The 27235-nt window shown below is 34.3% G+C and overlaps 1 protein-coding gene across 17 annotated transcripts in view; it reads left to right on the top strand.

Moving 5' to 3' along the window:
• The window catches only part of ANKS1B (ankyrin repeat and sterile alpha motif domain containing 1B), an 895010-nt gene that overhangs the window by 112854 nt on the left and 754921 nt on the right, over window positions 1–27235 (top strand). For all 17 annotated transcript variants that reach the window (XR_012494067.2, XM_074326201.2, XM_074326199.2 and 14 more), the window contains exons 3-8: window positions 1711–1867; window positions 7495–7791; window positions 9065–9140; window positions 10789–10890; window positions 14087–14200; window positions 15159–15325. Coding sequence is in view for 16 of the 17 variants with exons in the window: in XM_074326201.2 (XP_074182302.2) it covers window positions 1711–1867; window positions 7495–7791; window positions 9065–9140; window positions 10789–10890; window positions 14087–14200; window positions 15159–15325 (913 nt within the window). In the remaining variant the exon portion in view is untranslated. The remainder of the gene's footprint in view (window positions 1–1710; window positions 1868–7494; window positions 7792–9064; window positions 9141–10788; window positions 10891–14086; window positions 14201–15158; window positions 15326–27235) is intronic.

Raw genomic sequence — 27235 nt, forward strand, 5'->3', positions numbered from 1 at the left:
GTGTTTCATCATGTTTGTTTTTTGGTGGTATGAGGAAGGGAGAAATTTTGCACTACCTTTCTAGGTTCTTTTGGCTGGTCTAATAATCATATCGATGTGAGACAGATATTAACAAGAGAAAGTAACTAAATTTAATTACATACATATTTATGGGAACTTCACATACATGAGAGTCAGAGACCCCATGTACATGAGAGGTTCGGAGACAGACAGGTAAAATGAGGTATGTATGACATCCTGTGCTAAGGGATGAGGTTAGGCAGCTGAAGCTTCAGAAGGGAGGACGGACAGTCAGATGGATAAGAACAGATGTTCAATAATCAGATATTTGTCCTGACATACAGATAGGTCAGAAAAGGTTATCTCTGATAATAACTCTTATTATGGACGAGGCCCCTAATTTAAATTCTAGGTAGTTAAGGGGGGTGGGGCATAAGTTTCTTTTGAGCCCACAGGGTCTCAGTTGCCTTTAGCTCAAAAGAATCCACACACCACAAAGGCACACCTTGAGTGACTTGCTCTGAACCCCTACAGTGGTCTTTCAGAGTTTTAACTTCTATTCAAACGGCCTCCAGATTTTCTCATTTGGTACTTATATTGAAAGCCTGGCTTTATGAAATATTTCAATTTAGTTCTTTCTGTTACATTCATTCTCACCATTGGTGATTTTTTATATCTAAGAAACAACTTTAGACTATATTAAAATTGTATATATGTATATATATGTGTATCTATCTGTCTAGGATTTCATTTAGTGAATTAATAGAATTTGCTTTTTAAATGCATCCAAATGAAAATATGTTTTTTGTTTAGAAAGACTGTTTCTGATTGTTACAAAGTTCAGTATGATGTATACTAATAATTATTAATTATTAATTAATTCCTCCTGAGGTTGAGTATTGCAGTTCAGAATTTTTACTTTGAAAACCTGGTGGGAATTGAATAGAGAATGTTATAGGTAGAATATACTGAGTACGTACTGAAATTGCATTAATAATGGAACCTGTCCATAAATGAATTTCCCTTTTGAAATCATTTCTTAGGCTTGGGAGGAGAAAGATTAAGGAGTGCGAGAGTATGAACATGACACATTCAAAGTATATTGTGTGTAATGACTGAAAAGTTAGTAAATTTTTTTTAAACCTTGGGCATGTATTGCAGCTAGCTTTCCTACGTGCTGTCTGCTTTCTCTTTTATATGCATCTTCAATTCCTTATTCCAATTCTCATACGAATAATGTATAAACTCCCTGAAAGTTTCTTGGTAGTATAACTTTTTTTTTAAACAAGAAGTTTGCTTGTAATTCAGCTTTTCCTTTAGGCTAAATCTCAGGTATGAGCTATCTGGCCTTTAAAAAAAAAAAGTTAAGAGGTATACTTTTAAATTATTTTACTTAATTCATTCAGTTAATGAAATTAGATAAATTTTGCCCAAATGAATTCTATTAAGTAGTTTCATTGGTTAGTCAATGCTGTGTGTATGTGTGTGTGCGTGCGTGCGCATGCGCTGCTGGTGTTTTTCCAGGTAAGTAAAATAGCTAAATGTTGAGTAAGCAGACTTTTAAACTCAATTTTACGTCTCAGTGCCTTGAATGATTACTCTGAATTGCCAGCCAACATCTAGTATACTTTTATAATGACCTGTTTAATAAATCTGTGTTGTTCAGCATATTTTCTTTTCTGTTGTGTTTCTTTCTTTTCTTTTCCTTAGGGACATAGTTCTCAAACTACTTCAATATGAGGCATCAACAAATGTAGCAGACAACAAAGGTTATTTTCCTATTCACCTGGCTGCCTGGAAAGGAGATGTGGAAATTGTGAAGATTCTTATTCATCATGGACCATCCCATTCCCGAGTCAATGAACAGGTGCACCTTTCAAATGTTTGCTAACGCTATAATTTTTCTAGAGTTTTGCGAAGGCGAAACCACATTGAAAAATTGATTACTTCTGTCTTTACCTTGCCAAACACTTTTCCACTGCTGAATTTCCCAAAGGAAAAACTGAAAAATTCTTTGGCGCTTGTATATAGTGCATAGGCACTAAGTTGGGCATTTGAACAGGTATTGTTAACAAGAAAATTCCATATAAAGGAAGTAGTTATAATATTTTTGCCTGCCTTAGATAATCATTTTATAGTTGTTGAATATTTAACAGTAGAATGGAATCCACATTTGTAATGCGAATTAGTTTCCTTAATAAAATTTTAAATGCTAAAAGAATGGTGATAGGTATCATTTCTATAAAGCTTTACCATTTGCATAGTACTTTCACAATAAGTACAATTTTGTGAATTAAAATGCAAAATACAGTGTGTACAGTTGCTAGTTACATATTGTTAAAAATGTCCTGCATGCACACACACACACACACACACACACACACACTCCCCAGAATAAATTGAGTAAAACACAGCAGCAGTACGATACTGACAGTAATGTCAAAATATTTGCAAGTATGTAATATCCATATTACACATAATAGGCATATTAAAAAAGGTATGCCATTGTCAGCATTCTAAATAAAATAAGACCACAGATTCCAGAAAGTAAAATAAGGTCCCCTAATACAGTATGATACAAATATCTTGAGCTCTGCATGCCCCCTACTGTTCCCATTTTGTAAAACTATATTTGAGAGGCAGCATGCAATCCAACAATTGAATTACAACCATGATATTAAGCTGCAGGTTGGCAGTTGTCCAATATCAATGCAAGTAGGTTACTCTAGGGCGAGCACATCTAATAAAGTATGATTAGCATATTGTTCAAATAGATACAGACTTTGCAGGCCTTTGGCTAAAATTCAGACTAAAGAATAAGTAACACTAGCACTAGCTATAAACAATAGAGGGAAGAGAAACATCTTTCTTCCCCAATGAAATGCAGTTGTAGAAAGAACAAATCAAGAAAAATGTTTTATTAATTGGAAAATTGTCTTATTAATACTTTTCACAATAAAAATTTCAGTTTACAGGTTACAAAATGTGGAGTATTTTTCATGTGAATACGCTTATAAATTTGATGTTTAAAAAATGACAGGTATAGCTATCTTTATTACCGATCACGCTATAAAGGATATTTATGAGAAAGCTGTTCTTCAGAAAACCAAAAGTTGAAATATAAATATAAATATAAATATATATATATATTAAAAAAAAAAAAGAAAGATCATTTGTGGTATGAGCCACCTGGTGGTTATTCTTAAAACTGTCTGAGTGCCCCAAAGCAAACCTGAAATAATAAGATGGAAAAACAAACCAAGGTTAAACAGGACCTTAGATTTTTTTAAATGACATGAATATAAGAAAAAGACACCTAGAATTCTTTGTATATGAAAATTAAAGATTTTAAATGGCTTCTAACTGTAATGGTATGTTTTAAAGAGAAACCCTTGTTTTCTGTGATGTTGAACAGATCAATTAAACTATAAAAAAGTCCTTTTTACAGTGATTGAATATCAAAATTCTTTTCTCCTATTGCTTTGTATTGTGGTTCCTACTGGAAATAAGTTGAAAAACCTTGAGATTCTTAAAACCATGCTTCCAGTAATTTTTTTGTTTTGTTGTTATGTATATGCTCCTTTAGTGCTGACATAGTACTCTTACTCAATGTCATTTCTCCTAAAAGTTTCTGATGTGAGAATTTTATTTTCATAAGTAACTTTTGATTTCAGCTTTATTTCCTTTCTCCCACTCTCTGAATGAGACAGAAATTAGGTGGGTGCAAAGGTAAGTGCGGTTTTTGCAACTATTTTTAACCTTTTAAACTGCAATTACTTTTGCACCAACCTAGTTAATTATGAACCTTTATGTATTTAAGCAATAGAGAGGGAAGGAATGAGGAGGAAAATTAACATTTATTGAGACATAAGATTGCCAGCTATCATGCTAAGTACTTTCACCTGCAGTATGTTATTTACTTCTCACGAACCTCTGAAGTGATATCACTTTCGTTTCATAGATGAGAAATCAGGCTCAGTAAAGCTAACTCCTGTAGGGCCACACCTTACTGAGTGACCGGAGTGAGGCTTGGGCTCAGGTCTCTCTAATTCCAGAACCCTCCACAGTAGCCCCTCGGTATTGTCCTCATAAATCCTATCACTAATGGAGGGTTTACTATATGCCAGGCATTGTGCAAAGTACTTCATCTACATTATTTTACTAAGCGCTGCCACAGCCTGATGAAGTAGGCATTGTTCTTTAAAAATGGGGAAGTCACCTTTGAGAGAGTAACTTGACCATGAAATCACAGCTCCTAAAAAATGCAGCCAGTATTTGAACCCAGGTTTTCCTGACCCAAAGCCCAAGCTTTTCACCAGCGATACACTATGTTATGATTTTCAAATTATGCTTAATTTTCAGGACTTCATTCTGATGTCCAAAAGTTATCTTTTTTGTTTTGTTTTTAAACTAAAACATAAAAGTACATTTTTATATTTAAAGTTATGAAGCATTTTCCTACGCGTATGTTATCTCTTAATTTATGTGCTATACTATAAGGTTCACAGGGAAGGTAATATTCTAAATTTACAGATAGGATAGGTTCAGAGGGGTTTATTGTTGCCAATAAGTTCATGTCAGCACTTCTACGTAGGTCACCATTTATACTGCCTAGAATTAGTGGTCAGTTTAGGGTGACATAATATTGAAAACAAACCTGGATTATGGTTTTTATAATTGCCATATCTTTCCTATATCTTTTGTCAACTGATTTGTTATATCCTTTATTTGGATGTTATATATGTTTTTAATTTACATTTCTCTGTACAGTCATCTTTTCCCCCTTTCACCTTCTCTGCCCCCCACCCCCTTTTTTCCTTTATTTTAACAGGGCAAAACCCAGATGTCCCTTATCTCCTAAGTGTATTTCCTTGCCATTCACCAAAACTTGAATCTAACTAGCGCGTTATATAGTTTCCATTAGCTTTACTTTGAAGCAAGATCTTTTGGTAAATAGCTTTTGTTAGCCAGTTTCATTCTGTCTCTGGTTGTCTGGAAGTGTCCTAATTTTTCAGACAACACCCATTTGGTAAAAAAAGAAGGAATTGAAACAATTTTAAAACTGTTTATTGTAGACATACTGGCAATTATGAATTAGTGCTTATTCACAATTTATTTCAAATTAAATTTGTATTGGATCACTAGTGAGCATGGCACAATCATGCCCCTTATAAAGTTACCACAGCTGTGGTCTTCACTGACGTGCCAGTCCAAGTGTGTGTTGATCATGGATAAACTCTATGAACATTTTCTACTGAGTAAGTCTGGAATGACTGAAATAGTTTTTCTTGAGATCTGAACAGTTGGTGTTAATACAAAAAGTTTCACTTTTGCATGGGTAATTTCCTAGTCTAAGACCTTTGCAAAAGTAGAGAGGTCTTTGAGGAATTGTTATTTTATAATTGACTTTTCTTTTTCTCAAAGAGATGCTGTATTTTGCAAAATGAGACTGAATCTCTTTCTGGGCATGGGGAAATTTGGTTTGGTCAGGAATCATATTTCTGTATCATATTTTCATGGTATAGAGTAATAAGATTGATTTTCTTATCAGGCTCATAAAACTTAACCAGATAAAATCAGGGAGTGTAAACCTGTATATGGTAAGTGTCTATGTGTAAACATGTATATGGTGAGTATCTATGCGAAAGTAGACCATTTATAGTAAGACAGCACAGCAAGAACAGGAATGACTCCCCCCGAAATAATGGAAGAAACAACCTCTCCAGCTGGATTCCCTGTCTATCAGATCTTAAATTTTTCATTGACCATCTCCAAGGAGTAGGTTTTCCCCTGGATTTGATGTTCGGATGCCATCTTCTGATATTTATTTAAAATGTAAAGTTGGAAGAAACCTTCTTCCCTAGTGCTCATTTAAAATTTGTTTTTGATTATTTTCTTGCCACTCCTCTTTTTAAGTTTTCAAATCCTCCCACTGCTCTCAACTTACTTACCTTCAGCTAGAGCAAAGCTGAGTTACTTTCTGGAACAGTAAGATTTGTTTGACTTTGAAGCCTCTTTGTCTTTTTGTTCTAGTCAGAACAGCTCTCGAAGCAGCTCCTCCCTATTCCAACTCAGTTGGTGTTCTTTTGGGCAAAATCTGTAGAAATTCTGCTTTCAGATCGCTAATTTCCTGTTCTTCTTTGACAACATGGCAGGCCGTGTGGTATAGTTGAGAGAGCATGAATGGGTTTTGGATTGTGACAAATACAGATCTCAAAAGATCCTGATTCTGCCTAAGCATGTAATTTAACCTTTCTGTATTTTAGTTTCCTCATCCAGGAGCTAAAGATGATACTACTAATCTTGTAGGATCTTTTGTGAGAGGTAAATGAGATAATGTATGTAAAGTTAGACACTCAGCAAATGCTAGTACTAGTACTAGTGTTTATTGTGGAAGGCAGTAGTAAGAGTACCAACTTCCAGTCTAGGGTACTGGGTTCAAATCCTGGCCCCAACACTCAATGGCTGTGTAATTGAAGACCAGTTATCCAACTACTCAGTGCTTCAGTTTCCTCACCTGTAAAATGGAAATAACAGTAATAGTATCTATCTCACTGTGAGGGTCAAGTGAGTAAGCATATATGAATTGCAACTGTGCCTGGTACATCGCGTTAGTTATGATGATAACTCTGATGATGGTAGCACCCCTTTTTCTCTGGAACCCTCATTCAGGATCATTTCATTTTTGTTACTAAAGGTTTTTATTTACATTTTTCCTGACTGTCCCTTCTACCTCCTGATATAGTCACACCCCACGCACCTAAACCGTCTGCCAAAATGGTCTGAATTGATCATCTGCTTTGCAACTGGATTGAGTTTTTTCCATTATAACATTTTTTTTTAACTGCTAGATTTCTAGGAAAATCTCCCTGATTTTCAATGGAAACACTTAGAAGCTGCATATGTCATACTGTGATACTCCTTGTAACTTGTCTGGGAGTGGATCTAGGTGTGTTTTTCAATCCATAATTATATTTTAAAAAGATACTGTTTAAACTTAGGGTTGCAAGGACGGCTTCACTCTTTAACTTATGTGGAAAATAAAATGAAGCTTACTCTGGGAAACCTTTCTATAGATCGTTCATTGTCAAGAATTTCCTAACACCTGTCTTTTAGAAAGCCAGTCTGTTAAAAGTGTGTCACAACTGTTACTAATCTCTCTCACTAACAAATGTTATGGCGGTGTGATCCACGGTGTAGATAACACTGACCATCTGGGCCCAGCAGGGTCCCTGACTAACATGGCCATTTATCACTCTTGGAAATTGGAATAAGTAATGCAGGGAAAAGTCAGATTATTACTGTTGAAGTGATAAAAATCAAGTGTGATGTTTTCGGTGCACTAGATGGTACACACTTTTATCACATAAAATCTAGTAGGCCTTCTTATCGAAATAGATAAACTTATGTTTCCAAAGCATCTCAGGTTTTAAATGATTGTGTTTAAATTTTGATGGCTAATTGACAACTTGCATGTTACGTTCGTCTTCTCAGAACAATGAAAATGAAACCGCCCTGCACTGTGCAGCCCAGTATGGACACTCAGAAGTAGTGGCTGTTCTCCTGGAAGAGCTCACCGATCCTACCATCAGGAACAGCAAGCTGGAAACGCCGTTGGACCTAGCAGCACTGTACGGGCGGCTGAGAGTGGTCAAAATGATCATCAGTGCTCACCCCAACTTAATGAGCTGCAACACCCGGAAGCACACGCCCCTGCACCTGGCTGCTCGCAATGGTCACAAGGCCGTTGTTCAGGTGCTGCTGGAAGCAGGAATGGATGTGAGCTGTCAGGTGAGTCTGCTTTTCGCTGTGCTTTAAAAGCAATGCTGCTTTTGCTTTGCTTCGAGATGCAGATGTCAAAAGTTGTAGGTAGAAATCTCACCACTTTTTTTAATTAGTCAAATTGTCCACAAGTACATTTGTAACTACTCAATCAGGGCATTCTGCCACACACTATTGGGACAGATGAATAGACATAAGGGATAATCTCTGACCTCATTCTAATTTGAGGGTTATACACATGGAAAATTCTTACCAGATACAAATTGTGTGATATCATTAGTAATTGTTTCTTTTCTCCCAGTATCTAGCACACAGCCTGACACACTAGGAATCCAGTCAAAGCTGAATGAATTAATGAAAGAATGAATGAATGAAACAAAATTCACTTGAACATTTTGAGTATGGACTTTGTGTTTAATATGTTGACACATTTAGAATCTAATTCTCACAATTCTCCTGTGGGATTGAGAGCTATTAAGTTCTAGGTATAAGATGAGGAATCAGATTCAAAGATTTAAGAAACTTGCAAAAGGACACATGCTCATAAACCGAGAATGAGAATTTAGACTCACTGATTAAAATCCAGGCCTCTCTCCACAATAATGTGCTGTATGTGCATGACTAATGAAAGAAAGATCACTATGCCTAAGGACAATCAGAAAGAATTGGAGAGGTGTGATCTGAGTTGAGCTTTGAAGAATGCATAACATTCATGAAAGGTTTTGTTTCTCCACAAGGAAAGGGCAACCTGCTTTTATTATCTGTCTCAACTCAGCCACAATTTTTTTTTAACCATTTTCTCCTTTTATGACTGTTTCTTGGCTCCCAAATTGGTGGTGGCATTCTTATCTTCCAGAGACCCCTTTGTTTTCGGTCAGATTGTGACCTTCTCCCCTGTGTATTAGTATGCTGTTGCTGCATAACAAACTACCCCCAAGCTTAATGACTTAACACAGTAACTGTTTATTTAGCTCTTAATTCTGGGGTTGGTGATTTAGTCTGAGCGTAGCTGGGTAGTTCTTCTGTCTTGGTTGGGTTCTGTCATGTGTCTGGGGTCAATTGTAAGTCAGGTGGCTCTGTGTCAGGAATTGACTGGATGTTGTCTGGGATAATGGGTGAGACTGGAATGTGTTCTTTATTCTCACTACCTTTCTCTCAGGGAGTGCTGAGATTTCAGAGAATATGTATTAATACATAAATGACAGAATTTTTTAACCTGTAAGTATTCCTAATGCAACTGACCTTCTCTGTCTCTCTTTCTCTCTCTCTCTCTTTTTTCCAGACAGAAAAGGGGAGTGCACTTCATGAAGCAGCTTTGTTTGGAAAGGTGGATGTTGTGAGAGTTCTCTTAGAAACAGGTAACTATCATGATTCCCCATGGAGCCTATTCTGCCAAATATTATTTCTGTTTCAGGAGTACAGGAAAATGACACAATTTTTTTTTATATAATCATCTTTACTTCTTATGTTCACTCTAAATTGCAGATATGTATTCATATCATATAGAATTGAGCTTCAATGATTAGATAAAATTGATATAAATGTGCACCTTGTTTTTCACTCAATAGATGTTTTACTTAAAAACTCTTAGAAATTACAATTTTATACATTTAAATCACATTAAAATATACTAGAGAAACTTCCAAGAAGAAAAGGAAATCTCTGCCTCTACAAGAGGAAGGAACTGATCCCTGTGAAGTTATGGCAATTGTTTTGTTTATTAAAGAACATATTTCTCTAGGTTTTATATTGTGAACAATGGTAGACAGAAATTAGGGTTCCCTATTCTTAAGGCAAATTCTCCTTCTAGTTACTTCCTCAGCCGAGTAGCCCTTGTTTGTAAGCTGCAGTGATGGTAAAGGAAGCCTTTTAAAGGGAAGGCTTTGAAGGAACAACAAAGTAGGCTTATTTGTCTTCATATGTATATTCTGATCAAAATGAAATAAAATTGGAACTGAGGTCGGATATTTTTTTAGGATCAAAAGGCATGTGTACAAATTCATACTTGTAAACAATTGATGTGAGTCTTTTGTGTAATGGACTACATTTAGTGTGTTTTCCTCTGTAAAAAAAAATAAAATAAAACCTAACACATTGGCAGACTATTGCATTTTGATTGTGTTTATACAAAGTTAAAATTTCATGTATGTTTGACGTGTGACACAGTGACATAATAAATGTTTTGAGGCAATCAATTAAATATGTGCTGGTCATATATCCCTACACAAATAAAAATAATACATAATCTTTTTGTGGTGAACTAACATTTGAGACCAGATTGTGAAAACTGGCTTTGTTTATGGTTAGATGTTTGGAAAGTTTATAAACTTTTTTGGGATGGTGAAAGTTATTTGCCACATTAAAATAAGCTCTTTAGTACAATATATATTTTCAGAATTAAAATCCTCCCAAAGGTGTTTTAGTTACATACTTCAAGAAATTTGCTCACCAGGTAGATGAGTGTTGCTGTCATTGAGTATAATCTTGCATGAAAAGGTATGAAATACTTGACTTCGTATTTGGATGATAGTTCAAAATCATGCTCTTTCAACTTTTGTGAATATTCAAGACTGTTTTTATATTACTCCCATGGTACATTATCATTTAAAATTTTTGTGTGATATTGTACAGAATATGCAAATCACATGACCATTATACTTTAGGAATTCACATTATAAATCAATAATACTTTTCATCCTGAGAATGTACCATGTAGTTTACAACCCAGAATAGCTATAATCCTAAAAAGCAATTTTAATGATTGTGTCAGTGTCCTAAGAGTTAATTCATTGTCAAGAATGTTCCTGATCTTTGGTAGCAGTAGACTCCCACTTTCTGTCTTACTAAGATCGTGCATGTGTGTGTGTATGTGTAGCTTAATTTTTTTTCAATTACCTTCAGTTGCTTGTTCTGTATATGTTTGAAGTTAGAGCAGTTACATATTAATAGTATCTTTTGATGACACTCCAGTGGTGTACATCTAGTGGGGTTTTCTTTTTCTTTCAGGAATTGATGCCAACATAAAGGATAGCTTAGGTAGAACTGTCTTAGACGTTCTGAAAGAACATCCATCTCAGAAATCTCTCCAGATTGCAACGCTCTTACAAGGTAAACAATATTGAATGATGGATGAGTTTGCCTTAAAGTTAAGAATAAATTAATACTGTCTTAGTTTTCTCCTGGGGTTTGAGTTAGTGTTTACTTTTGAATGAACTTTTTACTTGCATTTTTTTTTTATGGCAGATTTTTAAACTGAATAGTAATAGTTTTTAATGTTTATTTCTGTTTTTCAACTAGTCAGTATTCTAAGAAAATCTATTTTTTCACTCACTTGATTAAAAAAGTCTTTTTTTATAAACCCATGTAGTAATACATAGTTATGAACTTGAGGGTAATAAAGCTATAAAATGGTAATGATTAACTGTTGTTGTACACCTGAATAATGCTTAAGAGTTTTCAGGGATTTTCTATTCTTTTGTCTGATTTCTGTAACTCTGTGAGGTAGATAAATCCAGATATCATTATTCTCTGTTTCGTACACAAGGGAAACTGAAGCTCTTAAAAGCTAAGTGACTGGATCAAACTCATATATCCTATTCTAAGTGGTAGAGTTGGTACCTAAGTGCTGGGTTAACAACAACAAAATTATGTTTAGCTGGAAGAATACAGATTATTTCCTCCCTAGCCAGTACTACAAAATAATCCCGCCTTTGTTTTTTATAAAGGTCATTTAAGTACCTTTGTGGTCACTTGCAGTCATTATGTCTAATGAAGTTTTGACAACAAGCTAGGTACTACTTTTCGTTGCAGGATTACATACAGCCCCATTGAATTTTAAACTTTTATGAACAACTTAGATTTCAATGCTTTCCCTTTCTGCTTGGTGATTATGCCTGCATGTAACATGTTCCCTTAAAAACCCAGATGTTTGTTCTCCCCTTTCCCGTTAATTCCTACACTGTTCAGTGGTGATTATCCCCTATAATTGTTACAGATTAGCTGCAAGTGTAATTGAGGAAGGAGGTGGGAGGGGTTTCGTTGGATACCAGTTGGGAAGCTGAAGAACAGCTTTGTCCTGCAGAGAGATTAATGAATTAAAACCCAGTGGGCAGGAGCCAAGTAGATAGAGAGGAGTCAACAAAGGCTAAAGAGGGGTCAAAAGAATAGATGCTCTACAGGAGGTCATTATGCTCTCTTCTCTCTAAATTACCAAAACCTCTCAGGGAAGTCCAGGCCCCTACAATTTTCTTGTCAGTAAAGAAGTTAATTTCAAGCCAAATGGATATATAGAGATAAATCAGAGAAGAATATAAGAGCAGCTTTTCATATTGACTCAAATTAAAATCAAGTTGAATGAAAGCTAAAAAATAAAACTAGAATACAATATATTTATGTATTTTCCCTCTAGGCACTTTGTATTTCATAATGGATTTTTGCCTCTAACTGAACTTTAAAAAAACCGAGGCTTGTGCATAATGCCTTTTGGGAAAAGCAAAAGAAATGTCATCCACTAAAAAGGGGGCATGACATAATTACAGGCTTTTTTTTTTTTTTTTTAACATACTGTGTTAGTTCAACTTAGAAATGTTATTATAGAGGAGTGATTGTCTGTGTTCTTTCAAGTGATTGAGATTCATTACGTATGCCGGTTTGTTTGTGATAGGGTATATGGGACATCTTTGAATTTTTAAAATTACTGGCAAATTAAAGAATGTGAACATGTTAGCTATATCTTTAGATTCCTGGATTTCAAGTTCTCTGGTACTTTTCAAATCTTATTAAAAAGTTTATTATTGCAATAAAGCCAATTTATAGTGGATAAAATTACTATTTTTGTCCTGGAGGAAGCATTCAGTTTACATAATTACTGCATAGGTCTAAATTTTTAAGAATAGAATCCCATGGGTTGCTTTCTTACTAGAATTTGCCTAGTAGAATTGCCCTTAGGTAGAAACTATTTGAATGGTATGAAGACACCAAGTGTTTGGCAAGAGAGTACAAACATTCTTAACAGGATTTTAAGAAAAAAGATTCCTTCTGAATAAAGAAGTGCAAGTAAAAGATGGCTGGGGGCTATGGGGGTGGGGACAAGGGCGAGGGAGGATCTTTTGATTTAACCCTTTAGATGAACACTACAGACTAGCCACTGTGAGCTAAATGCTTTTGTCAGATAGATTATGTTTTGTTTAGATCACATATTTTTGGCCCACCCTGTGTTTCCATTAAAAACAAAACAAAACAAAAAAAACGAAAAACAAAAGAAAACATTAACCTTCGACATTTGAAAATCTAAGATTTCAGCTAAAACTCCAGGGTTTTGGTTTCTCAAAAAATGCAGGCTTTCCTCTACTTCATTGCCTAACTTTAGATGAGACACCTGTTCTCCGGCTCCTCAGGGTACACATGCCTTTTGTCTTCTCTGTGACATAGACTGAATATTAGTTGACATTTACCCTTGCATTCAGATGCTGTTTTCCTTATGCTTAAAATTGAGATTTTTTTTCTTGTCCCATGTGCTTCTGGCTCTGCCATGTATCAGCTGTATGAACATGGCCAAGTTGAAACCCTTCTCCTTTAGTTGTCATCTTTAAAACTGAGATTAGTAATAGTGACTGTGTCATAGTTTTGTGAGGATTAAATGAGTTAATTTATATTAAATACTTAGAACATTGCTGGGTGCCTCGTAAGCAATATTTAAGTTTTAGCTGCTATTACTATTATTATGGCTTCATCAAAGTTGGAAAAATGAGAGACTGAGTGTGGGACATTGCTTCAAGAATAATGGAAAAGAACATTATTTCTTTGTAGAAATAAAAGTTTAATATGCAGTTATGCTTGTCTTGCAAGATGACAACACCATTGTAACATAAACTTATCCCACTTTATTCATTTATGTTACCTACCTGTTGTATCATCTGAATTTGACATTCCTATTTAGGCATCAAGTCTATTCAAAGCATCTTTCAGAGTTTTGAATTTTCAGGTAGAATATGTTTAAAGAAACCAATGATGTTATTGTATGTTCAACAGATGAATATATTTTTGAGGAAAGAAGCTTAATAGCTCATCAAGAAGTTCTTTGGGTTTGTCTGGTTTTTTGAAGTTCTTCTAAAATCTTAACACGATGCGTACGGCGGGGTTTAAATCCCTCGTGAAGATTCTCGTGATCTGTATGCAACGTGTTAAGATATAGTTAGATTTGAAGAAATAAATGAAAAACTGATCACCAGAAGTAAAACATAAAGTTTAAATATTTCACAATAAATAACTTCAAATATGTAATTTAAAAAACTTACATACACAGAATATGTAGACGGCGTGGGAAGACCAACCGTCCTTGAAGAACACGTGCAGGAAGATACAACGCAAGAAACACACATTTCATCTCCTGTTGAGTCTCCTTCCCAAAAGACCAAAAGTGAGTAGCTAACTATAAAGGCTTTGAAATGACACTAGACTTTCATGTACAAATTTGTCCGATATATAAAAATTGCTAAGACTTGTGAAAATTTCAAGTCTAGTAGGTTATATCTTATACTTTATATTTTATTCATTTATTCAACATTTATTGAGCTCCTGTTATTTGTCAGGCACTACTCTGGTCCTGAGATGCAGTAGTGATCAAAGTAGACGGCAGTCCCTGCTATCATGAAGTTTATATGGAGTGGATATTTCAGAGATTATTTTTTCCTAAAATGCGTTTTGAATGAAGAATAAAAATATTGATATCTGGATAGTAATGGCTGGATTTTTTTTTTCAGAATAAATTATAGTCATACGGTACCTTTCTTAGAATGATTAGAAAAAAGAATATTTGTATGCCACCTATAGATTATTTGTGTCTTGACAGGTGATGCATATTTTTTATCTGTTCCTTCTGTGTTTGCCCTTGATATCACATAATTCTAATTTAGTAATTACTTAAATAATTATTTGTTTAAGTGCCTTCTACTATTTCTTTTTATAGAACCCAGGAAGTAGACTCCCAGCACCATTTTAAATTTGCTAATGAATTGTTGAATAAATTCTGTATGCTGATAAAAGATTGTGGAAGATTAAATGCTATAATAAATGAAGCTTTAGAAACTGTAATTCCAGATGCTTTTATGTACTGCTTATATGTAAACCTTCACTACTCATTTCCATTTTGAAAAAGAATAATAATAGAAATTAGAACTTCTCTTTGTCTTTTAGTATTCTTTTAGTATTCTTGTACTAATTATAGTTTAGTACCTTGTTTTCAGCATTTTCTGACTACTTAATCTTGTTTGCCATATTTTGAGTTCTATTACCATACTTGTCATATTTTTATTATTTAGCATTAAGCTTTATCAATGGCCTTTCTTGAAACTTTGAAAAAAATTACTGTCTTACAGGTGAAACCGTGACTGGAGAATTATCAAAACTCTTGGATGAAATAAAACTCTGTCAAGAAAAGGATTATTCTTTTGAAGATTTGTGCCACACAATATCAGACCACTACTTAGATAATTTGAGCAAGATTTCAGAGGAAGAACTTGGGAAAAATGGAAGCCAGAGTGTAGTAAGTAAGGGGGGAAGGAAGACAATGTGTCTGTCTTTGCCAGTTTAGTGTGTACCTAAGAGCGTGGGATTTGTGCTTTATCCTATCTTCAGATTCTGCTTGTCAAATGTCAGTTCCCTCTTGCTCTTTCCCCTGATGTTCATTGGTGTTTTATTCTCACTGCATGTGTCGGGGAAGGGATGCTTTGATAAATCATTTATAGTTTGTGATGATATCGCCACTGTTAGACTCTCGTAACACATGAATCATAGTTTCTTTGATTATGTTTTTCTTTTTTCCCCCAGTTTTACTGGACATAATGATATTGGTTTATAAAGAAAGTAGAAAACCTTTCTTTTGTCTTTCTTCCCCATTGTGTCTGTGAACTGAGTCTAACCCCATCTTGAAGAAGAAAGACAGATGATCTATGTGTATATAGTCACCCCGTTTGTCATAGTAGGAAAGAAATGTTGTGGAAAGTTTGACCTCCATATTTTTATAATCTAATACAAATCCCAAGGGATTTGCATGCAACCTACAAGCTCAGAATCTAAATCATGAGATTCTTGCTTATTTGGATTTTTATATTAGCATAATAGCAAGGAAAACTGTAGAGAATCAATCTGTTTAAAATTAAGATTTGTATATCTATTTTGTGTCCTATAGAGGAAGGATTTATAGGATGCACTGGTATTAAAGGAAAGACATTATGATATTTAGTTTTAGAATTTAATTTGTTTTAGAAAAATTATATTTTCTTTAAAAGTCAATAATAGAGTGGATTGTGTTATGTCATATTATTTATGAAAAATAACAAAAAAGTAGCTAAGTATAGTAACTAACAGATTTACTTCATTTAGTTACTGAATGTGAGCTGACACTGTTTCCCAGTGTAGTACTTTTTAGTCTAGTTCCAAGGCTAGTCTTACTACGTAGTCCTGTTTCTGTTTTTGTTTGTTTGTTTGCTGCACTGTCTTTTGTAAAACATCACATTATTGGCTCCAATAAAAGGTCTTTATGAATAATTATGATTAATGATATGTATATATACTGAAGTAAATACTTGTTGGATTTACCAAGTGAAATTTTTATATTAATGAAATATTTACTGTAGCAACTTTAATGGAAAAATTTTCCCGTTTAAAAATCAAAAACAGGTATATGCTATCTCCAAATTACAAACCAGTTACATTTCAACATTTCCTTGAAAGTTGGTTAGAAATTAGGACGTGTTTATCCTTCATAAACAATACATGGTGATTAGGTTTTTAGGTCTACTTCTCAACCCACAGATTTTCTGAAAGCCCTAATTCTCTAGACCAATTTTTGTTGTTGTATGTATCATAGTAAAGAAATTTTGAGCAAACATTCCAAATGCACTTATTTATAAATTATATGTATCTATTATTATTCTAAGAGTATACGATGTAGATTATAAGGCATATGCTATAAAAGAAATTCAAGTGAGGCGAATAAAGAATAAGTGTAAATAGAAGCTCTAATTTTTTTCCTTTTACTCAGTGGATATCCTATGCATCCTGGGGTCTGTATACTCTTATTAATAAGACTGTGCTTATTCAAGCTTATAGCTTTCAAGTAGTGATGGCAAGGGCTTTTAGCATTGTGGGAGTGATGTAATTTTGGAAAATGATGGCCAAATGTGTTTTTTTTTTATAAGACAAAGGCTGTATTCTAATAGTAGCAAGAGAGAAATTAATGCTCATAAATTGAACTTAAGTTCTTAAAATTCAAGTTCATACGTTTCACACAGGCAACCACTCTTTGTTCCTGTGATAAACCTTTGTACTATGTTCCTTGAAAATATTGTCATATTAAATATTAAAGATTACATGAGGCAGAAAAACAGAGAGTGCTTATGAGTAACAGCAAGTAGTTCTATTTATCTGAAATAATAGAGTTTATAAAGGAGGCAAATGGGAGATAAGATTAGAAGGATAGGTTGAGGTCAGGCCATGAATGTTTTTTGAATGTCAGGTTGAGAATTTGGGTATTTATTTTTTAGGAAATGAGAAGAATCTGAAGGATTTTGGGCAGATAAAAGACATCATTGGAAGTGGCCTTTCAGAAGATTAATTTGATAGAAACTTGTTATTGAATGTTTACAAAGTAATGAAATTATTTTGACCCTTCTCTACAGCCTGTGTTTTATTTGGTTCCATTTCCTGTTTGTTGAATATTTGTTTCCTTCCATTCATGAAACATGCTTTTCCAGAGTTTTGTTCTGACCTATACTCTCAAATTATGCAACAATTTAATCAAATACTTATAGATCACCTAATATAGACGGTTGTTACTGTCTTGTGAGCTGTAGGATTTATAATAATGATAGTGAGACACAGTTCCTGACTCCAAAGAGTTCAAAATGCCTACTCCAAGGAGTCTTTCGTCACAGTGTGCAGACAATGCTAACATATGAAACAACAAATACATATTGTAAGAACTACATTTCTTAGGTGCTTGCTATTTGCTATTCATTATATGATTTCAGCCACTTACTCCTCATAGTAATCCTAAGAAAGGAGTTACAGACTTGGGAAATGACTCCGCTGACGAATGGCAGACCTCGGATTCAAACTCAGAGCTAATGTCTTTAATTCCCAGCTACATTTCTCATAATAAACTATTCTGCGGCCAAAGGAATTTTTTTAAAAAGTGAGAAGTTAATGAAGATTTATTGGTATTCATTGAAGACTTCATGGAGGTAGGGAGAGACTAAACTGGTTTCTGGAGAAAGAGGAGATATGCCTTGTACTTGTATTGGAATGAATGAATGAGTGAATGAATGAATGGGAAAGGATTTCAGGCTGCAGAAACAATATTTGCAAAACACAGAGGTGAAACATAGCATCTAATTTGAGGAGTGTTTTACTATGAGAGTTGATTTGGGAAAGCAGTGGAAACAAATTTGCATAAGTAATGATAATACCTAACGTTTATGGAGAACTTTATTATTTTTTAAAGATTTTTATGGCAATATAGCTAAAACCAGTATTATACTAGTTTCAGGTGTACACCATAGTTATTCAACATTTATATACCTAAAGCAGTGATCACCATGATAAGTCCAGCAACCACCTGATATCGTACCACGTTATCACAATATTATTGACTGTATTCTCTATGCTGTACATTACATCCTCATGACTTGTTTTATATGTGAAACTTTGAGCCTTATTCTCCTTTATCTTTTTCTCCCTTTTTAATTTTTTTCAATTACAGTTGACATTCAATATTATTTTATATAAATTTCAGGTGTACAGCATAGTGATTAGACGTTTATATAATTTAAGAAGTGATCCCCCTAATCAGTCTAGTACCCACCTGGCATTATACATAGTTATTACCATATGATTGATTATATTCCCTATGTTTTACTTTATATCCCCATGACTATTTTGTAACTTTCAGTTTGTATTTCTTAATCCCTTTATCTTTTCACGCTGTCCCCAACCCCCCTCCCATCTAACACCCCAATAGATCTAGTACCGGTCAGGCACCATACATAGTTATTACAATATTATTGACTGTATTCCTTATGCTATACCCTACATTCCCATGACTACTGTGTAACAACCAATTTATTACTTCTTAATTTCTTCCCCTTTTCACCCACTCCCAACCTCCTGCCCATCTGGCAACCATCAAAATGTTCTCTATATCTATGAGTTTGTTTCTGTTTCATTTGTTTATTTTGTTCTTTAGATTCCACTTATAAGTGAAATCATATGACATTTGTCTTTCGCTGTCTGGCTTACTACACTCAGTACAATACCCTTTAGGTCCATTCATGTTGTTGCAGATGGCAAGATTTCATTCTTTTTAATGGCTAAATAATATTCCATTGTATATATGCACCACCTCTTCTTTACCCATTCATCCATTCAGGGACACCCAGGTTGCCTTCATGTCTTGGCTATTGCAAATAATGCCTCAATGAACATGTGGATGAACACGTCCCCTCGAAGTAGCATTTTGGGTTTCTTTGGATAAATACCTAGAAGTGGGGTTGCTAAGTCGTTTGTCTCTTGTTACAGCCTTTGTTTTAAAGTCTATTTTGTCTGGTATAAGTATTGTTACCCCAACTTTTTTTGTGTTTGTTTCCATTTTCATGAAATAACTTTTTCCATCCTTTTACTTTCAGTCTGTGTGTCTTTTGATCTGAAGTGAGTCTCTTATAGACAGCATATGTAATGGTTTTATTTTCTTATCCATTCAGCCCTCCTGTCTTTTGATTGGAGCATTTAATCTATTTACATTAAAAGTAATTATTGATAGATATGTAATTATTGCCATTTTATTTTTCATATTTTTATCTTTTTTTTTTTTTTTTCCATCTTAAAGAATTCCCTCTAAGATCCCTTATTATACTGGTGTGGTGGTGATGAACTCCTTAAGCTTTTTCTTGTCCAGGAAGTTTTTTATCTGTCTTTCTAGCCTAAATGATAGTGCGGCTGGGTAGAGTAATCTTGGTTGTAGGTCCTTGCTTTTTATCACTTTGAATACTTTTTGCCAATCCCTTCTGGACTGCAAAGTTTCTGTTGAGAAATCAGCTGACAGTTTTATGGGAGCTCCCCTGTAGGTAAGGAACTGCTTTTCTTTTGCTGCTTTTAAGATTCTTTCTTTGTCTTTAACCTTTGGTGTTTGGTCCTATTTGGGTTCATCTTGTTTGGGACTCTCTGCTTCCTGGGCTCGAATATCCGTTTCCTTCACCAGGTTAGGGAAGTTTTCTGTCATTATTTCTTCAAACACATTTTCAATTCCTTGCTCTCTCTCTTCTCCTTCTGGTACCCCTATGATGTAAATGTTGGTACGCTTGATATTGTCCCAGAGGCCCCTTAAAATATCCTTATTTTTTTTTCTTTTTGCTGTATGTCCTTAGTTGTAGGGCTTTGGTTCAGCAAGACTTCAAACAATTCTTAATGATAATTGTTTTGTAGTTTAGTTGTAATTTTGTTGTGGTTATGAGAGGAGGTAAGCATAGCGTTTACCTACTCTGCGTTCTTGATGGAACCCCCCCCCCACAGCATTTTATTTATATTAACTGATTTAATCCTCATAATAATCCTATGAGGTAGTAGTATTCCTTCCATTTTACAGATGAGAACAACAGTCACACAGAACTTTTATGATTTTCCTAAGTTTATAGGTTAAGTCCCTGAGCCAGGCTTTGAACATAAGCAGTCTGGGGCCAGAACTGTACCCCTTACCACTCAACTATTTTGCTAGAGGCAGATAATTAGAGTTGGGAAGCAAGTCAGACGTTTAATATTTATGCTGAGGAAAATAAACCCTTGAGTAGTGGGGAGTTCTATAATGAAGGTGACAGTTGGGGAAGATGAAAGTGGTAATTGAATGTCAGATGTTCTAGGGAGAGACTCAGACAATGATTCCCAGCAATGATTATACATTGCACTTATCTGGAGAGGCTTCAAAAAATACTGAGACCCTCAGGTACCTTTTCATACCAACTAAGTCAGAATTGTTTTGGGTGGCTCTGAGTCTTGTTCTTTAAAAACTTGTTTGGCGTCTGATTGTGGTCTTGGTGTCTGCCAGAGTTCTGTCCTCAGATTTTCTCTCTTTATTTTTGTCTCTCCACTGCCTGAGTTTGTTCTCCTCACTCTCTTTTCCTTTTTCATTCTCATTCAGTCTTTTAGCAGTTACAAATTGTCCACGCTGTGCCCTGATCAGTACTAGGCTCTGGGCAGTAGCAGGTGAACACAAGGGTGCCTGCTGACAGGGCGCTTAGCTTACTGGGTCTCTTTTCCCTTTCTCTGCATCTCCATCGTCCTCTGTTCTCTCTTCACCCCACCGTTCCTCTTCCCTCTTTGCATTTGCTGTTTCCTCTCCCTCTCCTTTTCGTAAAAGAACCTTTCTTATGGAGGGTCCCAGGGTAGGATTAAAAAGCCTACTTTTGTCTGACTTCCGGAAAGTTGTAATTAAAATGTCAATCTTATCTCGAAGCATAACAATAGTTTAAACTCTTATCAGCTATTAACACCTCAACCAAAATTAGTTGATTAGTCCAAAGCAGACAGCCATGTCCAAAGGAGTCACACACACACACACACACACACACACACACACAAAAGCTTATTATAATGTGCACACTATTGGTCTTAAAGGACCAAAAATCTGCCAGGACCTTACTGAAGTAATTCAGGCCTGAGATGCTGAGTCTGAACTGAGGTCTTGATAGCACCACAGGATTATAGAATTTTAGACTTAGACTAAATTTCATAGATCTTCTAGTATCCAGCCTAATTCTCCCACTGCGCAGTGTAAGAGCTTATGAAAATCTCTTGAATTAGGGACATTTTAAGTTTCTCATTAAACAAAATTTCAACTGTAATCCTGCCAGAGTCCTAACTTTAAGTTATTTCTAATATGTTGGAATGTTAAATGGGGAGAAACATTTTTGTTTACTATACACATTACTGACTGAAGGATGGGCATTTAGTTTGTTGAAATTTAATTTTAGATGATATGCAACATCTAACTTGTTCATTGTAATGACAAATAAATCCAAAGTAATTCAGAAAAAAAATTAAAAGAAAACATATTGTGTAGAATTCATATTATTAATACATGTATTTACCTATTAATGATGCAGCTTGAATTTTGGGGTATTTTAACCATTCTTTGTTCAATTTAGCTTTTATTGCCTTTTTTCTTCCAATAGAGGGCACTGTAATTCAGTAATTTAAAATACAAAATCAGCCATCTTATGTAAGAACTCTCATTTTTGAATTGGAGGTTTTTCGTTTTTTTAAAATATAAAATTAGCCTTAGGGTGATACTTTGAATAATTTTACTAATATAAGTTAATTAAAAACTAAAATTTTTATTATGATTGAATGTATTCAATTGAAAGTTTTATATTTAATGTGAAAGCCAGCTCAAGTTAAAAATTACATTTTCTCTTGCATAAATTTTTATTCAAAAGTGAGTCTGTTTTAAATGCTTTTGTAATATGCATATGGAGCCATTTTCTAAGTTGAATTAGAACATTATATAATCTAGAATGTAAATTTTGAAGAAATATAAATATCTTCACATTCTTTCCAACCCATGAAATTCAAGTTTTTGAAAGAATATATAAAGTAATCTGAAAAAAATTTATATTCTTTTCACTTATTTTCCCAAATCATATATTCAGTTCTTTCCTCCGTATGTATAGACAATGTATACAACATCATGTCCCAGAGAAATTTGATGATAACATAAAGATCCTTAGAGCAGATTTCAGAATCGAAGTTTCAGGAAAGCATATTTTTAAGGTTAAAATAGAAAAAGCGTTATTGCCTCATCAGCCTATGTCTCTAAGAAATAAATAGGAAGCTCCGGGGTGAAATGCATTATATATTTTTTTCTCCTGAGGGAAAACCTAGACACAAGCAGCATCTAACTAAGACTTATTGTATTAAAGTGGTTGTGCAATTACAGGTTTTGTGCAACTTTACTCAGTGTACCTCTTTCCTGTCATTTCACTTTCTTTTCCAATGCAAAATCTTAAATTACATGTAAACCTTCTAAAGCATGAGATATTTTACTTTAGCATTTCAAGATTCAACTTCTCAGTTTTCATACCAAGCTTCTATAAACTGCTTGAGAACACTCTTGGGGGTGGGGGGTGGGGGGAGTCGCTATAGGAAAATATGCTTAATTTCGTGCCAGAATTCATCATGTCTTAAAGGTCAATCAAGTTAAATTAGGATGCCTAAAATCCAAATGGTGGTTTTGAAATAAAGTTTACTTTTAAACACATTCAGCATAATTTCTAGAGCTTAAAAATTAAGATTGCACCAGTTTCAGAATTGTGAAAAATTTAGTGGCTAACCATCTCATCCAATTCCCATCAGATTCAGAGTGCTTTGGGAAATTAATTTTCTGAAACATACAGGGGTCTTACAGGATTATAATTGATTCTTTAGTATATATGAGTTATTTTATAGTGGAACTGAATCCTAAGCAGTGGTATCTATTGTCTTATTGGGAATATAGTGTTCAGAGGATGTTTCTAACTTCAATAATTTATGAGTATGTCTTACATAGTTGAACAAACTTTTGGAAAAGGTTGACTCAGGGCCACTGTGTACTAAGGCCATGTTTGGATTGTGCTAACAGATCTTCCAGTATTTAGGAAATGTGTAGATTTTGTTCACCTATATTAGTATTTTGAAACTAATACCCTTAACCGTGTGTATGTACTATATGTATATACAAGGAAAATCCAGAATCAGAATGGTAAAATTCTTGTTCCTTCTCTCACCCAAGGGAGAACATTTTGTACCTGTAACAAATCTAGGAGGATTCTGGAGATGAATAGCTACTAGGATAAAAGAATCATTCTTTTGAACTTCCAACACTATTGCTTTTACCTTTCATGACACATCTCTTTGTTCTGCTTTGTCTTGTAGGTGTATACATTTTCATATTCTTACAGACTCCTTGATGGTAGAATCTATATTTGGTTGATCTCTGTAATCACGTCCTGCCTAGCACAGTGTCTTGCATGTAGTGGTCTCTTTTGAAAGTTCACTGAATGAATAAATGCATAAAAAGGGCAAACATTACATGTAAGAGTGCATATAAACCATTGTTGTAAATAAACCACATTCACTGAAACACATGTTCAATTATTTGGAGATAAGTTACAAAGTCCAAGGACAGGGTTTTGCCATCAAGCATAGAGTCTCAACCATTTTAGGGGAGCAATTTAATCTAGCAGTTAAGAGCACAAGATTGGGAGTTACACAGACTTGGGCTTGCATCCCTGTCTGCCACTTATTAGCAGGGTGACCTTTGCAAGTTGCTTGATCTTTCCAAGCCTCAGTTTCCTCATCAGTTAAAACAAAAAGTTTATTATGGCTTTCTGTCATTCACATAAAAAGAGCTATTCTTTTTTGTTGCTGAAGCTATGCCATCTTGATTTTATGTTTTATAGACTTTGTCCAATTTTGTCCAGACTTTCAAATGATCACTCAATGTCTACATGGAAAGGATTTCTCTAGTGAAATGCTAAATGTTCTGTTCTTGGATTGGTCTAAGTCAATATTTTACTTTGTAAAAGACAGTCATCTATCATAATCAAGTTTGCAGATGTTAGGGAGGAATAGTAAATGGCAAATAATTGAACTTACATGAAAAATTACCTCAATTATCTGAGATTCTTGGCTCAAAGTACAAACACAGAATTCAGCGGGAGTTGTAACAAAATTTTATATTTAGATTTCTAAAAATTCAGTGGTATAAATATAAGATGGGAGAGATTTAATTGCGGCAGTAGTTTATGCAGAAAGTTCCAGGATGTTTAAATGACCACATTTGCAATGTGAACCAACAGTGAGATGTGGCTGCTAAACATCAATAAACAGTTGCCAAGATATGATCTCTGAAAATAATTATAATAGTAGAAGCTAGCTTGATATTATACTAAGTTTTAACTATGTGCTAGACACTGTGGTAAGCATTTTAAAATCATTATCGTCTTTATTTCTCTCAACAATGGCAGGAAGTAGGTTTTATTACCCTCAATGTGGAAATCCAGAATAAAATTACTTGCCAAGGGTTACAGAGATGCCAAAAGGTTAAAGCTGAGCTCTGAACTTAGGTCTCATGTCTTACAAGGCAAGAAGGGTTATTAATGGTAATACAGCCACAGCACAATTACTGGACTAATAAAACATGATCGTATTTTTAATATATTAATCCTGTAAATCAAAAGTAGAAATAAACATTATGGGCTATTTGAACTCAGCGACATCTTCTAAGCATGGATATTTTGAACAGAACCAAATCTCAAGGACATTTCAATGTGAACCAAATGTCTCCACAGACGTTTTAGACAGGACCAAGTGTCCTTCAATGATTCACAATGTTTTATCCATGTATAATTCCCCCCCCCCAATTGTCTCAACTTACTGAAAATGATTCATCACAAAGCCTTTTTTGATCCTCCTGTTTAGATCCAACTATTTGGGTTGAATACATTACATTTCATTTATAAATCTGTGATATAAGTGTCATAGTCTGCTCTGTATTGTTTATGCATCAGTCTTTTTTGGTTTTGCTTGTAAGCCTCTTTATGACAGGGGATATAGTGATCTCTGTGTATGCGTATCTTCAGCATAGTTCCTCACTCACATGCTTAGTAAACATTTGTTGAATTGATTTGATTAGGCCACAGACATCAAAAAGTCTGTTTGATAACTGAATTTAGGGGCAAGACCTATGGGAAGAGCTCTAAGGTGGAGTCATTCTAGTTTCAGAACTTCCTCTGTTGGTTGATGTTTCAAATAATGCATGCCTCACCATTTGTTCTGAGGATGAAATGAAATAACCTGGTTAAACTATATTATAAACTACCTCACAACATAAAAACAATATCTTAGGTCCATCATTCTCTCTTGTATACCGTGTTTCCCCCAATACCATGTCTTATATTAATTTTTGCTCCAAAAGATGCATTAGGGCATATTTTCAGAAAATGTCTTATTTTTTCATGTACAACAATCTACATTTATTCAAATACAGTCATGCCATCTTCTTCTGGAACATCATCATAACGTACTAAATGCATCCGTCTGGCTGATGATCTTAACTGGGGCTTATTTTCGGGGTAGGTCTTATTTTTGGGGAAACGTGGTAGTAGCATATTTCTGTCACTGATAGATAACATTACAAGTACTATGTTTGATTCCTGACAACATATATAATGGAAATCTACTGTAAGGATATAGGAACATATGTCTCATATTAATTATCAAATTCTTCAATATTTTGTCATGAACATTTTTTAATTCATCCCTGTTATTCTTCCTGTGTAGGTTGAGATGGACTATTTTGGGAGCATTTTGTTTTTCAGTTAATCATAAAGAAAATGGACTTAAGCCAGCACCCTGTTCCCCCCCCCCCAGATTGATAATGATTCTTGCTGATCATGGTGTGTCCAGCTGAAGCACAGTATTATGTGTGCGTGTTCTTAAAACATGTTTGCCATTAAAAAAGTTCTCTTTTTTTTTTTTTTTTCTTTAAAAAAAAAAAAAAAGTTCTCAATATTATGAGCATTCTGTTAGGGTATCCAAAGGCAGTAAACTCCCTTCATCAGATTTTTCAATATTTTAAATATTTGATTTTATGAAGTTTATGAAGTTTTTTTCTTCTATTTTTTTTTGCCTTTTTTCTCCAGCTTTACTGAACTATGATTGGTAATTTAAAATTTTGTATATTTAAGTTGTACAGCATGATTTGTTCAAAGATGTACAACATGATGATTTAATATACATATGCATTGTGAAATGATTACTACAATCAAGTTAACATATCACCTCACATAGTACCTTTTTATTGTGTGTGTGGTGAAAAAATTTAAGATTTATCCTCATAGCAAATTTCAAATAGACAATACAATGTTTGTTATTAACTATAGTCACCAGGCTGTACATTAGATCCCCTTAACCTTTTGTTAATCACATCACAAAACAGTTTGCAAAACAGATAATTATGTTTTTTAAATTTTTTTATTAAAATATACCTAACATACTGGTACAATATTATATTACGAAGTTTTTATTTTATCTACTCTGCAGGTACAACATCAGCCAGTTTTTGTTTTGATACTTTCATTCTCTCTGATCTCTCTATTATCTCTGACTTGAATTTAATTTCCTAGCAGAAGAACTCAGCTATTATGATTTCTCTGGGAATCTATACTTTACACTCAGGAGCTGATTTTAATGTTTATTTATTTTAAGTTTAATAATAATTTAACTTTCTTCTAATCCTACTTTATGGATAAGGATGACGTTAAGTTTTGACAACTCTCAGCTGCATATTTACCATGTTCATTTACCATAATGCACCTAATTTATAATTCTATTTCAAGCTACACATTTGAGAATTCTTGGTTCT

Source organism: Rhinolophus sinicus, chromosome 1, assembly GCF_057876585.1.
Source record: "Rhinolophus sinicus isolate RSI-liver-muscle chromosome 1, RSI-T2T, whole genome shotgun sequence".
NCBI lineage: Eukaryota > Metazoa > Chordata > Mammalia > Chiroptera > Rhinolophidae > Rhinolophus > Rhinolophus sinicus.